The sequence below is a fragment of the Sphaerodactylus townsendi genome, linkage group LG04 (genome assembly GCF_021028975.2).
Source record: "Sphaerodactylus townsendi isolate TG3544 linkage group LG04, MPM_Stown_v2.3, whole genome shotgun sequence".
Taxonomy (NCBI): Eukaryota; Metazoa; Chordata; class Lepidosauria; order Squamata; family Sphaerodactylidae; genus Sphaerodactylus; species Sphaerodactylus townsendi.
Window position 1 is genome coordinate 65,529,051 of NC_059428.1, and position 11,055 is coordinate 65,540,105.

General features: G+C 58.1%; 1 protein-coding gene across 1 annotated transcript; it reads left to right on the forward strand.

Annotated features, from left to right (window-relative positions):
• Positions 1-2,290: 2,290 nt before the first annotated feature.
• Positions 2,291-5,100, forward strand: OLIG2 (oligodendrocyte transcription factor 2). The gene is made up of 2 exons (XM_048495655.1): positions 2,291-2,368; positions 3,478-5,100. The coding sequence occupies exon 2, from the start codon at positions 3,482-3,484 to the stop codon at positions 4,406-4,408; it is 927 nt and encodes a 308-aa protein (XP_048351612.1). The 5' UTR covers positions 2,291-2,368; positions 3,478-3,481; the 3' UTR covers positions 4,409-5,100.
• Positions 5,101-11,055: the final 5,955 nt, after the last annotated feature.

The window sequence follows — 11,055 nt, forward strand, 5'->3', positions numbered from 1 at the left end:
TGAGCGGGCGTTTGTGTGTCCGAAAAACAGAGACGAGCCTTAATCCGGTCGACAAAGACCAGGATGTCAGCCACCTTGCAAGGTTGCCCCTGGCCTCAGCGGGACTCCCTTCTCGGGCGACCGGGTCAGAGCCAGGCTGCGCTTCTCCCCGGGGGTGGGCCGGGGCTCGGCCGGGGCTCCCCTTTGCCTGGGTTGTGAGCCGGTCTGTGGGCTCGCTCAGTGCGCGGTCTTCTCCGTTCTTGGCCAGCCTGCAAAGCCCCAGGAGCTCTGCAGCATCCCTCGGGGGCGGGGGAGGCCGGAGGGAGGGGACTCTCCAAACTCTGCTCCAACTTCCTCGGGTGGGACTCAGCGCAGGCTGACCGAGGGACCCCCTCACCCCCCGGCTTTGCGGGCCCAGACGGACGCACGCAGGGAGGCCCAAGGCGGAGCAGGGGGCCTGCCGGGGAGGAGGGGGCCGGACAGCTTGGACGCTAATTGCGCGCTTATGGATCTCCATCCCCAAAACCGTTGACAGCAGCCCTCTGCCACGCGTCTCTGCTTAACGCTTTGAAGACCTCTTTAACGGATGGCTGCTGCGGCTGGCCCGGCCAGCTGGAGAACACGCGGGCATCAAAAATGATATCACAAAAGCTGGCTGGGCTTTGGGGCCAGGCGAGGACCACGACCTGTTCAACGGAGTGGGAAGATGCAGACTCTGCCCTCCGCTTGGCGGCTGCTGGCGGGGGGGGGGGAGATGCCTCACCCCAGTCATTAAAACTCTCCGCACCCCGGGCCTCCCCCCCCCAGACAATGAGAAATGGGGGCTCTTCCTTGGCGTTGACTCCCCAAGCTGAGCCTCCCCCGCGATCCAAATCAATAGGATTGAACGCAAACGGACACCGCGTCGTTGCAAAAAAAGTATTCCGAATTAATCGGACGTTCAACCTGAAGTTCCGGAACAGAAACGGGGTCTTGATTCGGAGTAAAAACGTTCTGCACAAGACAGTCCAACCTGAAATTATAAATTCAACAAATCACACTTCGGGGAGGGAGCGGTATATTAAATGTGATAAATAAATAAATAAAAACTGTTAGAATCAGCTGTTAGAATCCTACACTATTAGGATATTAGAATCAGGAGGGGTTCCTTCCAAGTAGGCTGGAGAGGCAGCTGTTTTCTCCAACAGTGCCGTCCCAAAAACAGTCTTGCTGAAAAGTTCACTGGGGATTTCCTTCCAAGCGGATCAGGTGGAGGTCGCAGTCTGACGGGCCGCCTAAAACTTTCTGAAAGGGTCACAGGCCGACTTATGAGTGTAAATGTAACTCGTCCTTACTTTCAACATCTGAGAAGTTCTAAAAGATTAAGGATTTGGATTTTCCCCCAGACGCGGTTGTTTTCCAGAGGCACTTGCATATTTGGCTTGATTCTGGATGCTATCAATAAAGGATCGTTTGATAACGATATTTTGGTTCCTGCTAGTTCAAGAATCGAAGTTTTCTACTGTTCACGTCAAAATATTCCAATAGAATCAGCTTTAACAAAACTGATTTCAGAATGTGCGTGTCCTTTGATAAATTCATTTTGATGGTGCTAAGGGGAAAAGGGCGTGTGGCATTTTCTTCGCCAGCCTTCCCCGGCCACACCATAGGAGAACTGAACGGGAAGAAGATCCTCGGAGCAGCTTTGGTGGGGTGGGGTGAGGAGGAGACCCCCGACCCCCCCTCTCGAGGGCTTGGGGGCCAAGGGAGGTCGGCCGGGCTGGAGATAAGTGCTTCAGCAAGGGTGGCTCGCCTCGGCATTGTGCCCCGTGAGTGTTTGCATTGCGGAGGGTGGGGAGAAGAGTCTGCCCCCCCCCCGTGTTTGTAAAACCCATTAAAACTCTCCAGCCGCGGCGGCGGCGAAGTGGAGCGGGCAGCCCCGTGCGAGTCCGGCGGCGCCCCTCACCAAAGGGTATTGTGATGCTGCTGCCCCAGGCTTGTTTGGTCTATTTTCTTCCCCCACCAGCTGTTGCCAGCGCTGTCAGTGTGACATTTCTCTCGCACATCTGACACAGATGGCCTCCCCGGTCCCGTCCCCCCCCCCCCCGCCTCGATCTCTTCCCCTATTGGCTGCCGGGGCCGGGAGGGCGTCTGCCCCGGTCACTTTCATTGAGCGCAATTCGCGGGCGTGACGTCACCGTGCCACCTCCCACCCCCACCCCCGGCAGCGCCCCGCTCATTGGCTCAGCCGCCCGTCCGGGACCGGGAGCTCGTGCTGGCTGGGGTGGGGGGGCTATAAAAGCACCCGCCGGGCGCCAAAAGAGGCTCGCGCGTTCTGAGTGGTGCGCGGGGACAGCCGTCGGCGGTGCTGGAGCAGAGGCGGCCACGCACGCCCACCCCGCTGCAAACCGTAAGTGGTCGCGTCCCAACCCCCGGCAGAGTCGCCTTCCGGGGCTGAGGCGCTCAATATAGGCGAAGAGTAGTCTAGGCGAAGGAGTCACCCTTTCTCCTCCGCTGGTCTCGAAGGCAGCCGCCGCCAAGGATCCTTCGCGGCGAGGGGGTGGGGGCTTTGCCCCAGCCGCTCCCCCAAGTCAAGGGTTTGGAAAGAAGTGCTCGGGAGTTGTTTAGCACTTACTCCGAAGTCAGGGCGCGCCGCGGAGCAGCCGCCACTTGCCAGCTCAGGGAAGTTCAAGCGCAGTTGGAGGACTGCCGTCGGAGGGGGGACCAGTGTTGCCTCCCGCTGACTAAGCAGGAGTGGAAGTTGTCCGTGGAGCCCCTCCGCCACACAGTCCAGGCAGGGAAGGTGTTTTGGCAGATCCCAAGCCGCCCATTGGCAGCAAAGACCCAAGAGCCCCCTTTCAGGTCCTTCTCTGAGCAGGGCTGTTTCTCAGGTAAAGTGGGCCCCCGAGAAAGCCCGCCGCCCCCTCCTCAGTTCCTGCGGACTGCCTGGCTTGACCGCCGAGGCGCCGCCGGGGAACACCCCGAGCAAATGCGTTTCCGACCAAATGGGGAAACAGTCTCCAGGTAGCTTCTCCCCTCTGGCTGTTCAGCTGCCCGGCCACCTGCTTGCTGTATCCATAGGCCAGGGGTTTCTGGGACCCCAGAAGTCCCGATCTGCTCGGGAGTGAGGCGCCCAGACGAGCGGCCACCGGGGACTGATCCATTCGCCATCGGTGGTTGCCGGCTTGGCCTTCCGAAGGGCCCGGGCGAAGCGTCCTTTCGGAGGGGCCGTCTGCAGGCGGCTCCGAGCGCCTCTGAATGGCTCTGAAACTGACGGGACGGCACTCCTTCCTGAGAGCCGGAGGACTTTGCTAAAGCGAGTGGGCCTGCCAGGGATGGGGCAGCGACCTTGGGCGGGAGTCGGTGGCGGCCCGCTTGGGTGCCGCTGTGTGTCCTGGAGGTGCTGCGAGGAGTTGCGGGCCTGGGGGGCTTCAGGTGAGTTGGCTGGGCCCGGGGTGCCGAGGCGCCGCTGCCCTTGTCTGATGGGGCCTGCCTCTGTCCTCTCCCTCCCCTCCGCAGGGCCATGGACTCGGACGCGAGCCTGGTGTCGAGCCGTCCTTCCTCACCGGAGCCCGATGAGCTCTTCGTGGCGGCGGCGCGGAGCAAGAGCGCGGGCGGCGGCGGCGGCTTCTCGGGGGCCGCGTCGTCGTCGGGCGGCGCGGTGTCCAGCTCGACGCCCGGCGAGTCCCCGGTCGAGCTCAGCGCCGAACTGCGCAGCGCCATGAGCGCCGCCGGCGTGGTGATGGTGGACAAGTTGGCCTTCAAGTCGCCCTCGTCGCTGTCCTCGTCGTCCTCATCCTCGTCGTCCTCGTCCTCGTCGGCGGCCTGCAAGAAGGACAAGAAGCAGATGACGGAGCCGGAGCTGCAGCAGCTGCGCCTGAAGATCAACAGCCGCGAGCGCAAGCGGATGCACGACCTGAACATCGCCATGGACGGCCTGCGCGAGGTGATGCCCTACGCGCACGGGCCGTCGGTGCGCAAGCTCTCCAAGATCGCCACCCTGCTGCTGGCGCGCAACTACATCCTCATGCTCACCAACTCGCTGGAGGAGATGAAGCGCCTGCTCAGCGAGATCTACGGGGGCCACCACGCCGCCGGCTTCCACCCTCCGCCCGCCGCCGCCTGCCCCGCCGGCCTGGTGGGCCACGCCGCGCCGCTGCCCGCCCACCCGGTCTCCCACGCCGTGCACCACCCCATCCTGCCCCCGGCCGCCGTCTCCAGCGCCTCCCTGCCCGGCGCCGGCGCCCTGGCCGCCGTCACCTCCATCCGGCCCTCGCATGGCCTGCTCAAGTCGCCCTCCGGCGCCGTTGGCCCCCTGGCCAGCGGCTTCCAGCACTGGGGAGGAATGCCCTGCCCGTGCAGCATGTGCCAGGTGCCCGCGCCCTCGCACCATCACGTCTCCGGTATGAACCCGGCAGGCCTGTCCAGACTCACCGGAGACGCCAAGTGAAGGGCCGGCCGAGGGCTCAGCGCCACGCCCGCGGGGAGCCCCGACGGCGACCGGAGGGAAGGCGGCCCCGCCAGGACCTGCACAACTGGAGCCGCCACTTGAGCATCCTTCCCCGCAACTCGCTCGCACTGGCTGCCCAGGCCCTCTCGCCAGACGGGGAGAAGCGGTCGCGCGATCCTCGTCCCCTGCCGGCTGCCTCCAGCAAACGCGGCGCAACGGGCTCGCCCTCCCGGCCCCATTCGCTCCGGTCTGCGTTTCAGGGCTGGCCGTCGACTTCGGAGCCTCGCCTGCTGTCCTTGTCCTTCAGGCGTCGATAGAAGAAGAGGCAGACAGTGTCAGGCAGCACAGACATTCAAGGCAGAGAGCCTCCAACGCCCGGCACAGCCGATGACTTTGAAAACCTGCTCACACCTTTTCAAGATTTCCCTTTTGCGCCTTCACTTTTTGAAATGTTTTGTGGCTGCTGCTCCTCTCTCTCTCTCTCTCTCTCTCTCTCTCTCTCTCTCTCAGCACTGGCACACACAAAGTCTGACTTCTGCACAGGTTGTAAATAGGAACGCGGTCCCCCTGAAATCAGTGGGTCTTGCTTTCATGTAAATGCGTTTAGGATCTGGGTGCTTGGTGGAAGTCAAGGCCACCTCGCATATTATTTGGGGGTTGCTGGGCTGGCTTCTCTGTTATGGGTGGGTAGGGACTGTTCTTTGGAAACAAAGGATTCCAGCAGTGGGGTTGGGTCTGCCGGATCCTAAGCATATTTATGTGGAAGCGCTGCTGACTGTTTGTTTCAACTGAATCCCAAGTAACAGCCTTCTTGTGTTCTACATGGGAGCGCTGGAATAAATAGCATTTGTGGAGAGGTGGGGAGAGGAGAGCAAGCTCAACATGTTTAAGTGCCATTCTCTTTAACCTGCGAACTGATCTTTTGCACGTTGACTCTGAAACGATGTCCCGCAGAATATGGCGGTCTTGGTGTGTTTAGAACTGCAGACTTCGGGGTCTGAAAGGAAGGGGCTTAAAAGTGTGATCTGGGCTGCATCGTGTGCCCAAAGTTCTGGCCTGCAGCGCCGAATTCCCGGCGGATCGCTCCCCAGTCTGACCAGTGACCAGCATGACATGCGATAGATGGGGTGGTTTTTCTAAAGTGAAAGTTGTGCTTCTTGTGGGGTGGGGAGGGCGCGGCTATCGGGCGCAAACGAGTCCCTTTTGAACTTTGTTGTTATTGGCACTCTTTAACGGGCTAAAGGCCTGTTCTTTCCTGGTGCATAACACTTGCCTTTCCTGCTTGAGTTTAACGCCTGTCCAAAAAACAAAAAAACCCCACAGTCTGCGGAAGATTCAGAGGTGAGCTGATCGCGCGGTTCCCCCTTCACCCCCCTTGTTTCTGAATAACATCTATCTCTCTCCCTCTCTCAGCTCTGTCTCCTTCAAAAGATTTTTTTAAATTACTTGTTTATTTTTATAAAAAATAAAGAAATGAAATGTTGCTAAATAATATTTATTGTTTGGGTGCAAAAAAAGCGATTCACTTGACATTTTTAAATAAACAAAAAAAATTACATCGCCGTGTCCATTTGTTTCTTTTGTGTCTTGTGGCTTCAGGTGCGAAGGGCCAGGTGCGTTAGCCTTAAGGTAAAAGGGATGCTGTCCCAAACGCCACTTCCATCGACGGCGAACCCCCGTCAACCACTAGCAAGTCCGCCTTCACAAACCCCGTTTTCTGAGAAATTCATGCCAATCAGAATATATATATATATATCCGGGTTTTCCTCTGTTTTACCTGTTTCCCCCCCTGCAAGGCAGGCCCATTGTCACACCACGTGGCACAAAGGGGGTGCTGAAAGACTCGGAGACTTCCGCAGTATCCGTAAGGCTGTCCCCCTCCGGTCCCCTTTAAAAGAAAACACGACCCACAGCTGCAAAGCTCTGCACCCCCACTTGGGCGACACCCCTTGGGCGACACCCCACTTGGGCGACAGTCCCCTTGAATTCAGCTGGGCTTACTGTCAGGCACGCCCCTGTTTCTGAAATCTTCAGGCTTTTCTCTACCGTGCAGCGACGTGGGAGCCGAGGCCTTTTTGGCGCCTTGCTTGCCCTGGGCCAGGAAGGGCTGCTAGTCCAGCAAGGCCGTTGATCCAGCTAGTCCAGCAAAGCCGTTGATCTTTCTGCTCGAGGTATCAGCCGCACGATGCACTTCTTCTAGCTTTAGAAAGAGTTTTTGGGTGTCAAGCATGTTGTTTTCAGGCTGAGATTTTAGGCACATTTTCCTGGAAAGAACGACCCGCCTCCCTGAAGTCAGCCAGCGCGCCTCCAAAGTCATTTGCTGTCCCCATCTTCAGTTGCCAGCGAGTTCCGTGGATTTCAGAGGGAGCCGCTGCCTAGTTCCAGCAATTAGGTCGCACCTCCATTTTCTCCCTCTTCGTTAGCGTTGTGGTAACAAAAACACTTAGCACGGATGTAGTGTTGCAAGCCGTACAACGACCCTTTAAGGTCGGCCGGTCAGCATTGTGCCCCCGTCCTTGCAGAGGAGGGACTACGCCGGCCTAGAGTTGGTTGGAGGGGCTGGAGACCTGCGCGCATCCTGGCTGGCATGCAGAAAGAATATCGGGACAGCCGTCTCCGGGCTGGGAACCACAAACGGCCCTTCACTTGTATAGCAGACCCCGGCAGTCCCTGGTAGAGTTTCTAGCTCTCGTGGTGTGTTTGTGCAGTCATTGATAAGCACTTTGGGGAAATACTTTCTACAGAGGGGAGCCCAAATCCATCCAGATAAGCAGGATTTCCAAAAGGGAAGTGGTGTGTGTGTGTGTGTGTGGGGGGGGGGGGGGGGGTGGGGGTTTTTTTGTTTGTTGTTTTAAATCTGGAATGGATTTTATTCAGTTTCTCCCGTAGACCTCTGAAATTATTCTGCTTTGTGCTGTGCGCTTCACACATGCGGGGTGAGTTTCCCAAGTTCCCGGGAGGACGCGCGTGCTCCAGCGCTTGAACCTGGGCACCTGTCACTTAAGAAATTAAATGCTGCAGATCCGTTTTCAACGTGTTAGAGTTCTGGGTTGTAATCCCCCCCGGGTTTAGCTAATAAATGCACCCCTTCCAATCTGCTGGAATATGAGTTCCCTATTCGCTAACAGATTTACCGCTGCAGAAGATCAAAGGCTGGAGGCGTAGGTCACCGAAAACAGATGCCAGGCGAGCCCCCACCACCTTCAGGTTGTAGCTGGATTGGGATCAAGCAGTGTTTTCCTTTTCACACGGGGCGGGGCGGGGGGGGGGAACCAGCTGGCCAGTTTTTTTCTTGCTTCTCCAAAGCATTTATATACGTACCAAACAATATATATATATATATATATATATAGTCATAAAACCCTTTCATTACAGGCCGAATTTGTGCAAAGGGTACGCTGCCTTCGCAAACTGGGATTTTACACTAAGTTGCATGTTTTAGAACTCGCAGCGAAGTTCTATGGAAATAAAGTTCACTGTGTTCGATGGGCTCACTCAGGATTATACGTTTTCACGCATGCTGAAAAATACACTTTCAACCCACTCTACTGTGTGAAATTCAAAATACGTTGCAAGCGACTGCTAAAGTACATTGAACGCGGGTTGAACGTAAGTCAAAGTAACGAATCCTCTTTGTACACCGCCTCCCTCCGGAAGGCGCTCTCTCTTCCCGGGGACTCTGTAAGCCGGTGTAAGCGAGTCCGAGGCTGCACTGGGATCCTCCCGGCCACACATCAAGGCAAAACAGCGCCCGAAAGCCGGGCTTCTTCGAAAACCCAGAAGATCGGGCAAGCCCCCCACCCCTCCCACAAACACACACGTCTGTGCCGTGAGGTCCAAGCGCAGGACTGCCTCTGCTGGGCAAAAGGGCTGATATTGGAGGGAGACGCGCGGGGGCGGGCGGGGGGGATGACTGGTTGGTTCTGCCCCGAAGTCGCCTTCAGCCCAGTCTGGCATCCCCTGGGGCCTGCCCCCTGGCTGGCCAGCAAAGTTTGCTTCGACAGCTCCCTGCCTGTTGGAATAATCACCTGGTAATGGGGATTATCCCTGTTCACATTGAGCTGAGTGCAGGGGTGGCTGAGAGCACAGCAGATGCCTTACCTGGTGTGCATGCATGTGCGAATCCCACATGCGTGTGAGCTTGCGCAAAAGAAAGTCGGAGACAGTTGTGGTTTCTAATCTAATAAAAAGCGTATTTATTAATGAACTCCATTCTGGATAGAAAGATAGGTAGATAGGTTCACTAATCGATCCTAATCTAGCGGGGTGGAGAGGGATGCAGCACCCTCTAGGCATGATGAAAGTAAGAAGTGGGGTGGGGAGGGTCGCCGGCGCCTAAAAGTGTCCTGCATCGTCCAGGAGCTGCAGCCTGGAGCCCCTGCCAACACCTGCTGCAGCCCAGGAAAGCCGGCAGAGCTCCCCTGCAAAAGATCAGAAGGCGAAAGGAAGGAAGTCCCTGAGAGTATCAGTCTAATATCAAAGGGAACGAGCCAGCACGATAGAGTAAAGGTGTCAATCCCTAGGTCACTATCTAGCCACTGGCTATCTAGTAAAACCCCCCTCTATAGGTTGAGGCAGGAAACAGCATAAAGTCCTTCTCTTCCAACAGTGCCGATGGCCAGCTGCTGTTCTCCACTTCGGTGGCTCACGGGGTATGGCCGAAGTCCAACCGGTAGAGGCAACTTTGCGTGGGAATCAGTCCCAGGACCACTGCAAACCGGGACTACCGGCCCGGCCAGCTGCCCCCTTTTCTCCTGAGGGTGGACAGGAAATGCCAACTTTTCCCCAACAGAAGAGAACAGCGATGGGGATGGTGAGCGTCACCTGACGAACTTCTCCCTTTCCGGCCTCTTTACATCCCCGCCACTCTTTCCCGCCCATCTGGCTTCGAGTTGGAACGAATCCTTAAATGAGAATCTAAGGATTGCCCCTCTAGAGTAAGCACCGCTTGAGAGCATTTGGGCCTTGGATTGTGCAGCAAAGCGGAATGCGACATTGTATTTGTGTTATAATAAAATATAACCGTCCTCCTTTCAAGAGTCCTCACAGGCATGGACGCGAAGCACAGCTGGGATGTGGAGATGCTCTGGCTGATTGGGGTGGGGTTTGACTGCGACTCTCCAAGGCACCGGCCTGCCTTGCAAAGGAAGGAGCTCCCGTGCCCCTGCCGCCGGCCTCCCTCCCCGGCTCCGGGGGCAACGCAGCCATTCCCGTCTTCGCCTCGCCCTGGCGCAAAGCGGCCTTCAGTTGCCCGAGCCGAGAGAGAGGAGGCAGGTGACCGAGCCGCACGCCGCCGCCCAGCCCCTCCTCGGTCTCGCTGCTTTCGCCGGGCCGGGCCGGGCCGGGAGGGGGGCGGGGGACGGAGGGAGGCCCCGTCTGGCCAGCCAAGCCAAGAGCGATGCTGCTCCCCTGGGTGATTGGCGTGGGGGCCGCAGCCCTTCGTTCCTCCCAAAGGCGCGTGGCCTGGGAGGCGGGGGGGGGCGTGGCCCACCCAACCCTGGCTCAGCTTCCCGCCTCTCACTAGCTCGAGCTTGCCTGAGCTTCTCAGGTTGCCCCAGCAGTCCCCGGACCCTCCAGGCCAGGCAGGGGATTGCTTCAGCCCCGCCCCCCCGCGGCCCTTCCGGTGGCAGTGGGGATGAGTGGGCCTGGCGCGGCATTCTTGCCCCTTTTCCATGACAAATGCTGACTCCCCCCAGAATTCAGAAAGACATGATCGGACTTTTCCGCCCACCCCGGCCCGTTGGTTTTGGAGGCACCGGACGCTTGTTAAACGAAGGAGCGGTCAGACGCCCCCCCCCCCCTTACAGCTTGAGGGCATCGCAGAGCAAAGTTTCACTGCTTGGAGTTTGCGGATTGCTCCAGGCGGCTGAAGCACTCTTGTCCTGCGAATGAACACCTGCAAAGAGGTGGAGGGAATTCAGCAGAGCAGGAGATGCATCCAATAACCCAGAGCTTGTACATCCCGTTAAAAAAAAAAGGTACCAGCCCTGTTCCAACAGGACCGCCCCCCTTAAGTTAATTGGACCCCAATAAAACTTTTCAGTGGAGAAGAAGTCAACAACATCCCCTGATTGTGGGATGGTTTTGCTTCTGCCTTTCTCTTGCCCGACCCGGCTCTTCTCCTTTCACTCCCGATCTCACAGGGGAGACCTCTGTGCCGAATCCCGTGAACCCGCAGCCTTCTGCCAGATGTTTCCTGGGGGGGCTCTGGAAAGGGAGTGTCCCGGGGGACCTGCTCACTGGAGTCACAGGCGGCACCGCCTTTCAGTGGGATTGTACAACAGGACAGAAAGAGCGACCCCTGTCTGCTAAGTTCAGATGCCTCCAACCCGGGACCTCCCAGTCGATTCCCTGAGGCGGGAGGCAGAACCAGTCGGGACCGAACTGGAACTCAAGCGGGACTTCAATTGCCGGGCTTCCTGCTCGTGACAGGCGGCATTTAGCCGCTCTGAGGTGCGAATGTCGCCAGAATTTGGCGTCCAAAAGGCGCTGCGGCTGCGGGTAAAACCCGTGGCCAGCACAAGCTCCCTTCACCCTCCGGGCTGGCTTGGAGGATTCCTGACTGAATCGGCAGCCAGCGAAGTCCCTCAGATTCAGGCGCTGGTGGCGATCATCGGCCGGCATCGGCTGGTTGAGGGGAGCTGAAG

Excerpts from the sequence above, each read along its gene's own strand:
- OLIG2 (XM_048495655.1), top strand. The coding sequence starts at position 3,482 with ATGGACTCGGACGCGAGCCTGGTGTCGAGCCGTCCTTCCTCACCGGAG.